General features: G+C 37.9%; 1 protein-coding gene across 4 annotated transcripts in view; it reads left to right on the top strand.

Moving 5' to 3' along the window:
* TULP4 (TUB like protein 4) overlaps nt 1-17,525 on the top strand; it is a 148,000-nt gene that overhangs the window by 76,164 nt on the left and 54,311 nt on the right. For all 4 annotated transcript variants that reach the window (XM_021540432.4, XM_021540430.4, XM_085575269.1 and 1 more), the window contains exons 3-4: nt 16,059-16,187; nt 16,496-16,657. In XM_021540432.4, the coding sequence (XP_021396107.1) occupies nt 16,059-16,187; nt 16,496-16,657 (291 nt within the window). The remainder of the gene's footprint in view (nt 1-16,058; nt 16,188-16,495; nt 16,658-17,525) is intronic.

Raw genomic sequence — 17,525 nt, forward strand, 5'->3', positions numbered from 1 at the left:
TTTACATTAGAAAGCAGATGAGTCAGAGAAGAGGCGTGCTAAAACTGTATAAACCAGCAAATGGTAATGAGAAGGTAGATTGGGGTAAGATTCTGTTTGCTTGTCTTAAAGCACTGAAGTGAGTGACTATTGAAAGAAATCAGCAGGTTGCCAATTCCAAAACTGATAAAAGGAAATTCTTGTTCACATCTGTGATGAAAGTGTGTATGTCGCTACAGCAGTAAGTTGTGCTGGAGAATTCAACAAGTTTGTAAGAGGTTATCTTAATGGATGTCACAAATATTTACAGCTGCCATAATCCATGTTGGCCAGTTTTGGAGGGAATATAAGACATAAGTTTTTAAGACTAGCTACCAGGGATATCTCCATATTCTGTTGCTCGTTCTCCTTCCTTCTTAACATAAAGTGTTAGGTTAGTGGTATAATTCATTAACAGCTGTATGCAAGGTGTGAAAATACTTCTGATTCTCAGTAACAAGCTAGAGAGCACCCCTGTGTGGGTGGTGCCTGAATTTAGAGCAGCTTGGTCTCTTTTCAGGCACTGAAACAGTGTCCCAGGTAAGGGTCGTTCCCAGCATCTCTTGAAGTCGCTAAGATCAGTGGCTAAACAGGTGCATGCAGGGATGGGATTCCAGAAATACAATCAGGTCAGGAACTGATGTGATTTTAAATTTGGGTAGAAAGTTTTGAGGTTTTTTTTTTGGTCATATGTGCATTATATGTGTGAGTTGAAGATCATTGTCTCTTAAAAAGGCCCTAAAGCAAGAGAGATTTTTGCACTTGTGTTCCAGAGTTTGTTTCACTTACAGGGACTGGAAGACATGATGTAAGGAGCTGTTGTCCTTGCCTGAAGTCTTCAGTTAAACAGATAAAGGAAATAATCAAATCTAAGCTAAGAAAATTATTAGTTTTGTTTGCCTGCAAAACACACCTTGTTGGGGCAGTTTCAGTGCTCATGGTTTTCATGGACATGCATATATGTGATGTGTATGTAAGTACATAATGATTAGCAGTTCATGATTTTTGTGAAGATTTTGGTTGGATTAAATTATTTTTGTCTGTATGTGAATTTGACACTGGCAAGACATCAGCCAATCAGGTCATGAAGTCCTGCCATTTTACCTGATAGTAACCTCCCCAGGAGCAGTACCTGCAGTCTTACATTCAGCTCAGAGCTAGTGTAGTTACTCTCTTGGTTTGTGCTTCTTTGTAGGTGACATGATATTTTAGGATAATTCCAAACAATAATTAATGATGTTGTATACAGACTTCAAAGGTATGAGTTAGGTATTTGAAAATAGCTTGAAAATCAAATCCTCTTGAGAAGGGAAAGCTCTATATGCAAAAAAAAAAAAAGTAATTTCTGCTTAATTGCCAGAAGATAAGGTAATTCCAAAATGTTAATGGAAAATGCTGATATTTGGCCTTCAAATGGCAAACCTAATGCAAACCTGCTGATTGGAATCAGTGAAATGGCATGGAAAAAACCCTCCCTACTTGGGAGTTTGGGGAAATCGATGCCTGAAAAATTGTGCATATGTCTTTGCAGTAATAATAACAGAATTCTAGAAAGATTAAGAAGGCTGGCATGATTTCTAACTAACTGGGTCATAAATGCAAATAAGATTATTAACTCTAGATGACTGGCTTATGGTCACGGTATCTCATCTACTGGGTTTTCATGGCATTAACAACAGACTCTCCAGTGCATGAGTCCACATCACATGGTTTTATTTTTAGTACTGATAAATCTAATATTTCAAGATCATGTGAAGCTGGGCACTGAAGGTTTCTCAGAAGCTGCCTCTTCTGCACTCCCTCAGTCTGCAGGAAGACACTGCCCAGGGCTCCCTGAATCGTACTCTGTCCTGCTCAGCAAAGGTGTCGGCTTTGGCAGATGCATGTTAGGAGCAAAAGCATTCTTCTGATACTGAGTTTGGGATTTAGTGATTCATGCAGTCTCAGGACAGTTGGGAGTGCAGCTGCAGGCCAGGCAGGATGCCCTGCCATGGCACATGCCAAGCAGTGGTCAAGTTTGAGCATCATGGGTACTTGAGCACAACAAAAATGTACTTTGAAGGCATTACTGTATAGAAATGATGGCAAAGTGGGATATAACTGCAAGGATGTGGTTGGTGCTGACATGGAGGTTTGCTGAAATACTTCTGGCTGGTGGGCTGGGATGGCAAAGCAGGAGGAGGCAGCGGTTGTCATGAGCTGCGTATCCAGCTTCCAGCTGAAGCTCTAGGATAGTGGATGATGGAGGAAGCTAGTAGGTAAGAGCTGTGGCTGCAGGATCTCTGTGCTCCACTATCTGGGGATGCTTAGTTGGAGCCTTCTCAGCTCAGCTTCATCTCCTGCCCTCTGCTAGCTGAGCTTGGTCATGAGTCAGCTTCCTGGGGTCCTTCCCTCCTGCAATTAAACACTGAGGTACTTGAGGGTCCCTGTAGCATCCTCAAGTCCAACACAGAGTACTCTTTGATACTGCATAAAGAACTTGGTGAAAGCCACTCTCTGTTGGATCTAGGGCCCCAGTGTTGATTCTGTGCTTTTGATCTGTGGCTCTAGCACTCCATCTCTCTGCTTTTGGAGAGGGGGAGACTGCTTGATTTCTCTGTTATCATATGATGCACTCAGAGCCATCTATACAATTAGTCTCTCTCCCAAGACCACTAACTGCTTGATATGAACAAACAGTTTCCAAGTAGAGTTGTTTGATCATCATGCTAGTGATGTCACTGCTCTAATTATTCATGTTTCCGAGGAAGTTAACGTTTCCTGGGCTGTTTCACTCTGTGACTCTGTAGGAAATGTTGTGCTCTGGAAATGTAGGCAGACTAATGTTTCAAAGTGTAACAAGAGCAAACACAGGGCAAAATTTACTGGAATGACTGATTGCTTGCAGACATGAAAGTAGCACTCAGACCATCTAGACAGCCATCCCCTATACCCCCAGACTACAGACAGACACAAAAATGTGATTTAATCATAGTTTTAGAAAGACAAAGATAATTCCTCTTTACCCTCCTGCATTGAATAGGATTGTTCTATATGCTATATAGAATAGGAGTTTTTCTTTATCACATACTTATCCTGAAATAATGTCTTTAGTCCATGTATGTGCACCACTTCAGTACTGAAATGAATTTTAAAGTCATACTGTTCTGTAAAAACATTAGAAAATTAATTTATGTTCATTAAATAAACAACAATTATTTTTCTTAACTCTCAGTTAATGAGTAAGAAAACAGTGTTTTAATAAAAGAACCACTGAATTGCAATAACCATGTCAGTTAAAAAAAGTTCCCTGCAATATACCTTTTTACAATATGTGAAAATTTGTATGAAGTGTTTCCAAAGGTTGGCTTCATTCCACCTTTTCTTTTAGAAGACTGTTCAACTATTTCATTAATTGCTGAAAGCTTTACTTGATATTTAACCTAAAATACAGTTTCCTGAATATCATCCTATTCCTTACAGTAACATTTAATAATATTGTGCCTTCCTTGTTTTTTATGTCATTCCAGTACTTTCTGACCCTTTGCATGACTACTTTGCCAGTACGCATTTTTTTATTTTATTATTTACCTCTAATACAATATCTCAAAATTTGGATTGCTTTCCATGCTTTAAAACTCTTTGAAAAGGGATAAAACTTACTTTAAAATCTGTAAATCATAAAGAAATTGAAATCATGCATAGAATGAAGGCAAGTGTTTTCTCCAGCCCTGTCTGAAGTAATGCTGTAGATAAGGGGTCAGTGTTTTCTGCTTTTGAGTTTGAATTCATTGGACTGTGACAGTCAAAGAGACTTGTTGGCAATGCTCTTCCTAATGCACCCAGGATGCCATTGGCCTTCTTGGGCACCAGGACCCACTGCTGGCTCATGGACAGCTTGTTGTCCTCCAGGACCCCCAAGTCCTTCTCTGCAGATCTGCTTCCCAGCAGGTCAGCCCCCAGTCTGTGCTGGTGCCTGGGGTTATTCCTCCCCTGGGGCAGGGCACTGCATTTGCCTTTTCTGAACTTCAGGCAGTTCCTCTCTGCTCTCTTTCCAGCCCACCAAGGTCCTTCTGAAGGGCTGGACAGTCCTCTGGGCTATCAGCCCAGCTTTGATGTCAGTGAAATCTCCAAAGAGACATCTGTCCCTTCATCCAAGTCATTCATGAACAAGTTAAACAGCACTGGGCCCAGTATTGAACCTTGGGGGACACCACTAGTGACAAGTATCCAACTAGACCTCATGCCACTATTAATGACCCTAACAATGTATTTTAAACATTTAATATTCCATATGCTCCTTGACATGCAAGTGACTTGAGACAGAAAACATCTGCTGATTTGGCCTAGTGAAATTTTCTTAAGGATTTTACTGAAGGGGGGAAAAAAAGAACAGAAATGTTTGTACTTACTGCTTTTCCTATTTTTTTTTTTTTTTTTTTTTTTTTTTTTTTTTTTTGGGTGAAGCAAAGGATAAACTAGAGTATAAAAATTACTTTCAAGTGATGCAGTACATATAAGTTAGCTGGCTGAGGCTCTTGAATACAGATCAGACAACTTCCATCTCTAGTCTGCGGTTCATGTACTAGTTGGGTTGTTAAAGGTGGAATATTGTTGCTCAGTGGTCTCTGCAAGTCAGTTTTACCTCAGTTCCTTGAAAACTGCTTTCTGAACTACTATTGATTACTAAATGTAATCAATACATTTGTTAATATTTGCATTAGATGAGGTGTAATATTGTCCTTAGTTAGATATGTGTTACCTCTCACCCTTCCTGCCAGCACTCTAATAGTTTCACAGTGACCCTTATAGCACAGGGATTACGTTCCCAACCTATAGCTCACCCCTCTTCAGGCTAATACAGCAATTTTACAGTTCTGTAGAGGAAACCTTCCCTGCAGAGCCTGGTTTTTGCTTTGTCTTCAAGCCTAAAAATTCCAAAGGCTTGATCATAACATGCAGTTCCAATAACATGGGGGTCAATTTTAGTTGAGACTTCTGTGTGCCACAGTGGTAAAGAGCAATAGCAGTGATTTGTGCTTTCTGGGGTTGTCCGCTTTGCCTGTTGCTATCCTTCTGTCCAAGTAACTAATTTAACCCTGTATTTATATCTCCCTTGTGTTCTCTGGAAAGTCAGGCAAGTGATATTATTTGTCACTCGGCCAGCTGCATCATGATACAGTTTTTATTTCATAGAGAAATAGTAAATGTAGATTAAACTTCTTAAGAGAAGTTAACTCTGAAAACAGTCTGTGCAGAACTGCAGGCCAGCCAAAGCAAGGATAACATTTTGAAAATCTGCTATTTGGCATTTCTTAGAGTATGGCATTTCTTTATCTGGTATTCACATTGTCAGAAGTTTGTATCATATTATTGCAAATTAAGTGGGCCAGTGTGTCTCAAGCCTGAAACAGAGCTTCCACGGGGTTAATATATGTATGTATCTATATTAACAAAATAATTATTGGTAGGTATCTGTTGTCTTATTTATTCAAATATGCTACGCTTAATTTCTTGCATTTAAATATTGGGATTTTTACTTGTTGTGTTGTTAATTTGTTTCTCCTCTTTATACCTTTCTGTCCTGAGAGGTGCAGGTGCTGAGTGGCTGTTTCTGTCCTTTCTGCATTCCCTGTTTTACAGACTGCTCCCTCCCTTACATTATCCTTTTTGGAAGTAGACAGTATTTAATTTTCCACTTTGTTTTGTATGACCATCTCAGCAATTACACAGTCCCTTCAATAGCTGTCCTAAATGCCACTAGCTGAACATTGTGTGAGTGACCCCACTGGGGCAGCCAGCAGATGGGGTTCAGGTGGTGGCCTTGTGCTGAAGTCAAAGCAGGTGTCCTACCTTTGCAAAATAACATGGTGGAATTTCCTCAATCTCACAAAAGGATTAGGGATGCGTGGTCTCCATGAGTCGCACAAAGACAGTCCAGGCAGTCCAGTAAAAATGTATACAGCTGCTTTCTTTTCTCAGTATCTGTGACTCATTCAAGATCACCAGTATTCTTCAGGTGGCCAGAAATGGTCTATAATGGCATGTAACTCACACAGAGGTCATATGAGTGGGCTTGATGATTGGGATAACAATAGTTGGGTATTTCAGATAGCAAAGTAGTCCCACTTCAGCAGTGAAGTGCCCAGCTGTACCATCTGTCTCAAATCCACCTTAATTACATTAGTGCACAGCTATTATCACCTGGGAGATTATAATAGATTTGAAGAGCTGATCTGTGCTTCTGCTGAAGTTTGGTTTATTTTTAGTTCCTTGTGTTTGAAAAAAATAATTAGGGTTAAATTATTGTAGCTCTTGGAGAAATAATCATGTTTGGACAACACTCTCTGACACTTTTTATGAATTTTAACGTCTTTTCTGTTTACATTACTTTATCTCTTAAGGAGTGAAGTTCATCTCCTTAGAGAGGGCTTGCACAAATTTTATGCTGCAGTCAGGTTCTATCTAAGACTTGTTTGGTGGACCTTTACAGTGATTTCATCTAAGCAAGTTCAAGCTAAATTATAGTCTAAGCTGTAAATTAATGAAGAGAGTCACTGACCAGCTTCTGATTATAAAATGTCCACCACAAATGCTAATGATGATGTTCAGAAGCCTGGAATAATGTTATTTAATTGTAGTGCTGTATGAGTTTGAATATCTGATGAGCAAAAAACGATCTGTCACCTTGGTATATTTGAGATAGACAGACTTAGTGTATTTGACAGGGGCAGATCCTCTGTGTGTGGTCATGAAACACCATTATTTTTCTGGCACTTCTCAGAGTAGACTCCAGAAAGTGAAGAACTTGTATTACTTCTTTCCTCTTGTTAACTAGCACAGTTTTATATAACAGAATTTATATTGCATTTTTAAGAGTTTTCTTTTAAAATTTCCTAGTAGAGTTTTTTTTATTTCTTGAATATTTTTTGTGGTTAATATATGCATGTAAAGTTATAAAATTATATTTCACTATTATATGAACACTTGATGAGGAATTTTTAGCCACGGAATTGGGAAGATTGAGTATAAGGAAGAGTGTGTCATAGTGACTTCTCTGGCTTTTTCCAGCAATTGCCCTGGGGATATTCCTGAACAAGACACCATTTACAAGGTGGGAAATTCCACAAGGATGGAAGATAGTAAATGATTTCCTAAGTAGCTGCTGTTAGAAAGTTGAGTGGAGCTAGTTGATTCTGAGTTGGAATGGTTTTCAGTAGTGTTTATTGTTAACCTGTTTCCTCTATTCTGTTTTGTTGTTTTGTTGTTGGTTTCTTTTTTCTTTAATTTTTTGGTGGGTTTTTTTTTGGGAGGGGGGATATTTGGATATTTTTAAAAGGAAGAGAGACAAGAAAAGCCATAGATTCTTTTACAAGCTTTCTATATCTCTGCATCCAATATTTTTTCTCTATTTTTAGCCAGGAAAAAAAAAATACAGTAAGTATTTTAAAACTGCTTTATGCTTGGAGTGTTTTGGTTGGATTTTTCCTTCCCTCAAAACTTCTAATAAAGATGTACATGAACTCTGAATTCATATAGCACTGATGAGGCATTGGTGGATGTCAGTGAGTGTTATTTTTGTTCTTAAAGCACGAGGTTCTTTTACAATAAGCTTCTCATACTCAGTCCAAAGTGAACATAAAATGTGGAGGTTTTTGAAATGGTCCTGATTTTTACCATCTGTAATGTAATTTTGTCAGATGTTAGTTAAATGCGCATTAGACTCATCTACTTTTAATTTTTTGTAGACTAAATACCAGAGATTTTTATTCTACTGTTTTTTTTTTCTTGTGGGAAAATACTCCACCATAGGTGCTCAAACCCAAGAACTTCAGCTCATCACAGTTATTGCATGTATATTGTTTTAACAGGAATGAACCTTTCCTAATGGTGCTTGTCAGCGGTTTGCTGGAAAGATGGGGAACTATATTGTTCTTGGTCTTTTGATCTTATAGCAAAATGGTTATTCATCTTTAGCTAGAATAATTGTCTCTGCTTTCTTTATTACCATGTTTTATCTGTTTGGAAACTACAACAAAGCAAAATCTTTTTCTTACAGAGGAAGGTGATGAAAGTACTATTTTATCCTTTGCTTATCCTTCCCAACATTCAGTTTTGATTTATTTTTATTTAACTTGGACTTGCTCTTGTGTTTATAGGGAGTATGTATGGGCAATTAAACAGACAAATCTTACAGCCTACGTACAGGATGACCATTGACAAGAGACAGTGGTAGTAATGTGCATGCTATAAAGGAATTTGCCTCAATGGAACTGAGTGAGGCAAAACTTTAAAATTATTTTTCTTTGGAAACAGCTGTCTTTTCTGTGAAAGAGCTTTTGGGACTTGAGAATCCTTGGGAAGGGAAGGGAGTCAAAAGCACACCATAGACCTTCTCACTGTCACACTGTTGTCTGCAAGATGGGAGAAGAGCAGACCTCCATAAATTTCTCTTTCAAGATAGCTGCACGTAGTATGCAGCTATCTTGTGTGTATGGATTAAGTCTTAATTTTTTATGCCTTAATTATTTTCTGTCAGATTATAACCAACTATTTTCTTTAATAGCCCTTGAAGGAATAGTTAACAAACTTACTCAACTGAGAACCACTAGTTAGATACCAACATCTTCTCATCCATGTTAGATTCATATCACATGTTATTTTTCTCACATGCAACTTTCTGTTCTGACCTGTCAAATCTGCTGCTGCCCAAAATGGGATATATTTTGGATACACCTAATTTCTGTTGGTGTGGGGGTTTTTTTATGTCCCACAAAACTGTGGTTCTCTGAAATCACAATTAAATGTGGTGAGTCCAAAGTGAAAAGAGTCATTCCTTTAGAACTGTGAGTCACTTCATTCATAGAAGCATTATACTTCTTGTTTGGTACCTGTGAGGAGTCTTGGGCATGTTTTTCTCTGAAGTAGGCGATAACGTAACACATTTTGTGTTCTGTGAACAAATAAAATGGTTATGTGGCAAATCCTTGGGACTAATAGACATTGAGGAGGGTGTATTTCTTAAAATGAAGTGTATCACTTCAGGAGACTTGTAAAGCTTTAGAGCCTTTCATCTTGGCAGTTTACTATCAAAATGTATTCAGTGAGATCTTGACAGTCTAGGTATTTTTAAGACAACATCTTACACTAAAGGCATTCCTTCCTCAAAGCAGTTCTCTAAAGAATTTTTTTTTGGCCATTGTCTATTTGCCAAAATCACTTCCTAAAGCTTTTCAAGATCAGACTGGCATCCATTTGATGCCAACCATATGACACCTTTCAAAACTATATATATGTGGTGGGTTGGATGCCTACCTCAAGACATCTTTTAAAAATAGGTGTGTTTGTCATTCATCTGCAAAGCAAATAAACAAGACTGGCTGGGGAACATCAACATTCTTCCCAGTGGGTGAGCAACCAACCTGTTACTTGCAGAGGCTACCAGCCACTCACACACAGAGTCAGTGAGCACAGGGGAATGGATATCTCCCCTGCACGTCCTCAGAGGGTTGTGGCTGGTGAGCTGCACTCCTCCTACCTGGCCACTTCTCCTTCTGCAGCTGCACAGGTGATCCAAGTCTTTGTCAGCCTGGTGTGGCCCTGGGCATTATGAAAACAAACACTAAGGAGAAAGGGGGGAAAATTAGACCAAGTGCATCCAATAAAATGGCACAGACCTTCTGATGTATCCCTACACTGTACTTAACTTCAGAGCTTTACCTGAGTTGTTTGAGTTAGGAACTTGGAGTAGGATTTCACAGGAAAGGCGCAGAGAAGTCTGTGGTCAGAAGAAGGTACAGAGTTGGATGTGGACCTTTCATCTCCATTAAAGTTAGCACTTTCTTGCTGGTCCAGCCTTACCTCTGATTTCATTTAGCACAAGGCTAAGTCCCCAAGTGACATGCTTAGCTTATTGACAATGTTATACCATGAAATCAGGTTGTAAGCTTAAAAAAACAAAAAAAAAAGAAACTCCTTTTCGAAGAGCGGAACAAGCGAGATGACAGCAGCTGCAGAATAATACACATCTTTCAATGAAAATGTAGGATCCTAGGGTAAAGGGTGTACTAGTGGCAGTGGAAAGCTGTGCTGGTGGCAGCAGCCAAACCCCCAGGGGCTGTGAGCAGCTGCTGTGCCACGGCGCAGGGCACCACTGACCAAAGCTTGCCCAAGGCATGGATAGGGATATTACATGATATCTGTCTCTCAGGTATCTGGAGGCTGCTCCAATCCTTCTAGGAGAGCTCACTTTCATTGTTTAGTCTAGAGAAACACAAAGAATTTGGAATTTTGGTGTTTTCTGTCTCTCAGAATTTTGCCATTCATTTACACCCTCTGTAACCTGCAGCCCCTGTTGTGAGATGGCAGTTTTTCTCAAGAAATGTAAATGCCTTTACAGATTTGCCATTCTTTAGCTGCAGCACGATGTTTGTTATTAATAGTAGTAGTTTCTTCTTAGTAATAATAATTTATTGATGGGTCTCATACCTAGGAAGGTGACAGCTCCATATGCAAATGAGGCACTTCCATCCGGTTGTAATGTCACTGGAAACAAAAAGTCAGAGCTCTGCAGGTGTGGGAGAGATAGGGAGTGTATCATTAGGGAATGCAATAGAAGATGAGGAGGATAGGAAAGATGGGTGATGCCAGCTTGCTGTCTACCACATCGGCTGCTTTTTTGTCTGGTGTTATTAGTAGGAGAAATACTTGCTTGATGCTCTTTGCGTGATTGAATTAGTTTGAATTGAGAGAATTAGCCTGATGTTATTGTAATGGCACAAAGTAAAGGTCATAAGTGAAGGAGAAAGTAAGTGCAATTGCAAACAATCTGCAGTGTGAGAAATTAGGAGAGAGAAAACTTAGATAACCTTTATTTTAAAAAGTACTAATATTTAAAAGACAGTTAAATGTTTCATTGAACTAAACATAAGCAGAACCATTTAGAACTAAATACAAGTTATAGGTAAAGTATAGTGAGAAGCAATAGTTCATTATCTACAACTCTACTGCTTATTCTAGGTGCCTGTTCTAACTTTCAAATTATATTTTAGTTACAAAAATTCACTATAGTTAACTAATTTCAGTTAGTTATTAGTGAATGTACAAAGCTGGCAGAGGTTCCTCAAGGACTGATAGGGATGTGTATGCACATACCCATGTTATATGTATGTAATGTATGTACACATATGTGTATATACATGTAGCTGTATCTCTCTGTATAATGGAGGGAGAGGCACTGAAATACAGTAAGCATGTAAAGGTAATTTCTCTAGTTCTTGTACTTGAATGTTCCTTTTCTGTTCCCAATCTACACCTATCTTTTTCCTTTGATAGATATACTTACAGATTTTTTTTCAGCTCTGTGGCCATTAATAAACTGTAATGTCTGCCAGTGTGTTGCTCCTACTGTATGCACATATTTATCCTTAGTTGTAATCATGAGTAAAGATCAATGTATTTATTAGGGTCTTGGATAACGGGACTACTTGATAAAGCAAATAGGTGATGCTCAGTGACTCCAGGTAGATTGTCCAATCCCTTTTGTCAGTGATTTTTCCAACTTTTATGTGTTCCTTTAAAAAGTTGAGTACTTTCCTAAAAGCTTAGGATTGGAAGAAGCCTTTGGATAGACTGAGTTCTGTACTCTGCTGCTGTAGGCAACAGCCTGATCTCCTTTGTGATTCTGTCCTGGGAACATTTAGGTCTCGTGCTGTTACTGTTTGGAAGGTGGAACTATTTCAATAACTTTCAATAGCATTAGAAATAAAATATGATTTATCTAGGGAGGGAAAGGCCAGCTATTCCCTATGCTCAATGGAGTTATAATGCATCACGTCCTGTGCACCATGCAAAGATGTCAATTTCACTTGTAATTGCAGAAATGTTCATCCTGAATACAGGAATGTGGCTCTTTGGGTGTAGCAAATTGGGTAGCAATCAAACACTGGCATGGAGTATTCTCTGCTCTCTATTGCTGTGGGAATCCATCTGCAAGCACATATCCATAGCATATGTGAAAATGAATGCTGGAGAAGACCTCTATCTTTAGAGCATATGCTTCTCCCCAGTAAAATGAATAGAGGATCAGAGATTTAAAAAATGAGTCACTGTGACTCACTACAGTATATCCATAATAAAATCTATCTAAATTTGGTAAGGAACTCTAGGAACTAATTGCCCTAGTTACTTACCCCTTTTATTTTTTTTTTTAGATGTTTTTCCCTTGCTCCTCTAGCAATTACGTACTGTATGTACAGAAATAAGATTTCAGTAATGACTGTTGTGTGGTATTCTAGATTAAGGACTTCTGCTCCTGCAAAACTGATTGGTGTAATATTTTCTATTATCTCCTTCAAAAACTGCAATGAAATTAGCAATAACAAAAGCTCTCCAAATGCTTTGGATTTTAGTGGTCTTATATTGTGTTAGAAAATGTGAAAAAATTATTTAAAATGTCAATAGCACATAATAAATTTAGATTATCAAACCTGGTTTCTATTGGGAAGAGATCACATTTACTATAAGTCACACATTTGCTACTCTGAAATTACAGTTACTCAAAATTTCTAATCTAAAATCTTAACTAGATAATAACATTGTTAGCAGCATTAAAGTATGCAGTCAGTTCTTTGGTAGAGTTTCTAGCACATTTAGGATTAATTAAATTTAATTCCTAAACATCAAGTTGGCAATTAAACCAGAGGTGTTGAAGGTCCTGAATGCTGAACTTTTAAAACAAATTTTTGCCACTATTCCTTGTATAAAAAGGAGCTCAAAGAAAACATAAGACTGACTCAAAAGCTCACAGCTTTGTGGAAAGCATCCTGTTTAGGGGCAGATTGTTGGCCTTTACATTGTGCTTAATAAATATCTCGGGCCAAGTTTTATTCATGAAAGATCCTATCCTGTGTAAGAGAGTGGTTTAGAAGCTGATTAATACCTGTGATACATTTTTTTTCAAGAATAGAACGACCAAAATTTGGTTTTTTTTATAGAATTAAAAAAACCCACAACCAACCAAAAAACAAACAAAAATAATTAGACAATATAGAAAGGCTGTGTGGGCCACAAATGGTCTGCAGACAACTTATTTTTGTGTACCAGCATTCTCGCTCTTTTGAGTACAAGATAAAACAGTTCAGACTTTCAATACCTGTGTGAAGATGCTAAGTAGAAAGCAGAGGACCATAAAGGCAGAAGTAAAAATAGGTCCTCTGTGACTTGAAGATGTCAGTGAAAGTAATGATATCTTTGCATTTATGGGTTAGTAGTAAAATTCCTCTTTGTAGAGGGGTAATACAAGCTTATGCGTTATTTAAATGTGCTATCAATGGGACATGTTTTCATATGCTTTACATTTGAGCCAACATAAAAGCCAAAAGTCATCTTAATACTTAGGGCAATCCTTCCTTTCTATATCTCTTCTTCAGCACGCTAAGTGTCTAAAATGAAATTGGAAATACTCAAAGCAGTTGTGGACTCAGCACCTGTAGTCAGATGTTAAATGTAAATTACAGCATCATCTTTAAAATGACCTCATAAAATAACATTTGCTGTGTGCTTAAATGAGTTGAATTTTCAGATTACAAATTTGCTTCCTTATGAGGCTGTTATCAGAAGGCATAGAAAAATCATTGTCTCACTTTCATTTCTCATAATAAAGCAATAAGTTTATTTTAGAAGTTACTAATTTGTATCTAATTGAGATGGATGGAGGCTCTAGTTTATCTTGTTTACATTCAAATGTAGTCTTGGATGTTTTAGCAAGTCTAAACAAAAGACAGAATCTGAATGAAAATTTTCAAGTTTTAACAAGATTCTTATTTAAAATAGAAAAGAAAGAAAACACAACAAAGTAACTGCTGTCACTTTGCCCATAATTCATGTTGCAAAGTCAGCTTGTGTGTCTAATCTATAAAATGGTGTGTTTACCTCAAATCTCTGCCAGACTGAACAGGGCAATTTTAAGACAGGTAGTAGCATTCTTAGTGGTGTTAGCTAAAGCATTCACGTTATTTGAACAACTAGTTCTCTTTCTTTTCCTAAATTCTGTCTAGCAATTCATTCTGGTATGATGCAAACTTCATTTGGTATGATCTGTGAAACATGAGCAGTATCTAAGTGTTTAAAAATTGATGTTTTAGGGCTGATAAGTGCCTTCCACTCTTTAATGGTCATCATTAGCCTCAGCAGCTCCCAGCTTTTAAAGATGAAGATTTTTTCAATGTTATCCTTGATTTTTTTCCTTCACTTCTTTCATAATACTGTTAGGCGTTGCTGGCAAGCACACTTACTTCATTGTTGCATTTTGCCTCAGGGTGAATGAAATTATGGCTCTGTGCATTTGATTTATACCAAAATGAAAACAAAATTTTGACAAATCTGTACTATTCTTGTTTAGGTGGAAGGGACAGAGTGAAATCTCCAACCAAATGCATCTCCTTGCATTGCTATAATGGAATATTTTATTTACTGCTCTTCCAACATAAGATTTTTTTTTTAAAAAAGCTGATATAATCCATCTAGGGGCATTGTATAATTTGCCCAACTGGAAACGGGACTGGTGACTTAGAGTGCAGCTGCAAGGTTATATTAAGTAGAAGCCAGTGTTTTTCTGCAGAATCTCAAATGGGATTCTTCTAAGCTGTGTAACAACAGAGGGGTGATTTGTCATACTTGCTTCTCCCCATAAGCTTTGCATATGAACAAATAAATGGTTTTCCTGTGATTGTTTAATTGTTCAAGGGTTGATGCTTCAGGCTGGTGAGCTCCACTGATAAACATGTTCTTAAGCTGTGACCTTGACACTCCGAATAAGTGTAACATCATCCCTCAGCTGTCAAGTTTAGGTTTTAGGTATGCATATTTATATACCAAATAGTTCTGGAAACGACTGCTGATTTCTTTATGAAGTGGGAAGGGTCTGCCTACTCATCTTGGGACTGGAATCTTTAGGAGGATCAGTCTATCTCTTTAAACAGCAAAATATATTTCATGGAAAATTTTGCCTACCGCTTTTAGAAGATTAATTATTTATTTTGTTTTATGAAAAAGTGTCATTACAGCTGGATGTTTATTAAGTAGTTGAAATAACACTCTACTAATTGAGTATTTAATATGTGTTTACTTTGTTTGCATACTTTCTGTCTCAGTAAAATAGCTAGGGGGGAATTTATTTGTGTGTGAATGTAAGTGTCCCATATATATCTGCATGTTTTTGAAATAAAACTAATTTGGAAAAAATGTTTTTTTTGAGAAAAAAACTAATTAGAAAAAATGTTTTTTAAGAAAAAGTCACTAACAGAAGGTAAATTGTTTTATTGCTAATTTTTGCTTCAGGCACTAGGATGACATGCTTTTTCAGTTTTATACTGAGGTCTCGAGAGATACTGTATTTGTTAAATTGGTATTAATTAAAAATGAGAGAGCAATTTGGTCAGTTTAGACTTGATTAGAATCTCCAGAAAACCTCAGATAGCTCTAATGTGGAGAGAAGAATCTAAAGCTGCTTTGTATTCCTTTTGCATTCACTAGCAAAGCAACTTTCCTATGAAATTTCTATTTTTTAATAATTTGAAACTCTCAGGGGTCATTTTGAATATGAGTATTCAATCTGAGTATTTAAATTGTGTGCAGAGCAGGCCGCTTTATTTGAAGTCAGCAAGAGGTGATGATTTGATGAGGAGTCTGACAGTCTCTGAAATTACAGTGGGGGAATAATTTGAGGGAGTGTTGGATAATCTGTGCAGGGCTTCCTGTTTGCAGCTTCTGTAATAAAGTTCTGTGTTCCAGTGTTCCCTGTGATTTTACTGAAAGTGTGCAATGCCTTCCAAAAAGGCCTGACGGTGAGAGATTGTGCATTTCCTGACAACTGTGGCAAAATAATTCCAGCTGTTCTTGAGAGGCACCTAATGCTGGGCCAAAAATTGCCATTTTGTGTGTCTTTATGGTTTAAATGCAGTGATATTTATTTGGCAGTGTTGTTTAACTGGTTCTTGTTCAATAGCTGTTAGCACAACATGCAGTTTCAGTAATGCTGTTTTTGTTTGTCATCTTTTAAGGTTGTGCTGGTGAGATGGAATGAACCATTCCAGAAATTAGCAACCTGCGATGCAGATGGAGGAATATTTGTTTGGATACAATATGAAGGCAGATGGTCTGTGGAGCTTGTGAACGATCGTGGGGCACAGGTTGGTATGCATGTTTTCTCTGCAGTCAAGAGTGACCAGGTCTTGAGAGGCCAAATGAAGAGGACAAGGAATGAGACTTTTTACCTTTCAAAAAGCACAGAAGAAAATGAAACATTTCTTTATTGGAAGGAACGTGCAAGAATTGTCACAAAGGCACTTGACAGGCTTTCTCCATTATGCATGACATCAGAGCTTCAGCTGGGCTAATAGTTGGCCTGCCTCATTCTGTGCCCTGCTGCCTTTTATTAAAATAGCAGAAAAATCCTACATGGTTGATACATCTATTTTCTTGTCTTTGATATGTTAAGGTAAGCGACTTTACATGGAGCCATGATGGGACTCAGGCACTTATCTCCTATAGAGATGGATTTGTGCTGGTCGGTTCAGTCAGCGGACAAAGACACTGGTCTTCAGAAATAAACTTGGAGAGTCAGATCACGTGTGGCATATGGACTCCAGATGACCAACAGGTAATGAAAATGGGGCATTTAGGAGTGTCAGTTGGGTTGCATTGGTATGCTATAGAATACACTTCTTAAAAAGTTACCAAGTAAAATGGTCTCGTGATAATGTCAGTTTCCATCAAAACTGCTGCTCCCACTGAGAATGAAAATTTTGTTAATCCTGTTGTTCTTATAAGGCAAACATGATAGTGTATCAAGTTCCCTGTCATCACTTTTCACCCTGATACACACACAGTCTTACTCCAAGTTAGTTGTTTGAGACAGGAATATGTTAATTGACCTTTAATTTGTTGTTACAGCTATCTTATAAATGCATTTGAGCAGAGATACAGCCTGGACTATTAAACATCTGACTGGTCATTTCTGTATGGATTTTTCCAGTCTACACAGGCAGCAAAAGCAGCTCCAGCAGCACATATGGTTATGTTTTGCATTCACATAAGCAAATGTATGTAATTGAGTGTTGAAGAGATGTCTCAACGTGTCGGAACCCAGGACATCCCTCTGGCTGCCCTGGCTGTCTGGAGACCCTGGCAGGGGGCTCAGAGACCTTGGCATGAAGTCAAAACTCTTGTGGCTTCCATTTTAGCCTGTGGAAAAAACTGCCAACTTTATGTGAGGAATTCCAAGACACAAGTGTTTGAGTAGTGTGCTAGTTGAATTAACAAAGAGTGAAAAAGTAGAATTTTGGGGCTTTTTAGAATGGGGTTCAAGGAGACAAGATGGAGGGATTTGGGCGTGTCCTGACCTTCTCCTCTTCTTGCCCTCCATGTCTTGCTGTGATGGTGATACTTTTCTATTGGTTTAAGGTAGAGACACGCTCTCTAACATAAATGATAGATATTGGCACATTATTGTAAACATAGTACATGTA

Source organism: Lonchura striata, chromosome 3, assembly GCF_050655825.1.
Source record: "Lonchura striata isolate lonStrDom1 chromosome 3, ASM5065582v1, whole genome shotgun sequence".
Classification (NCBI taxonomy): domain Eukaryota; kingdom Metazoa; phylum Chordata; class Aves; order Passeriformes; family Estrildidae; genus Lonchura; species Lonchura striata.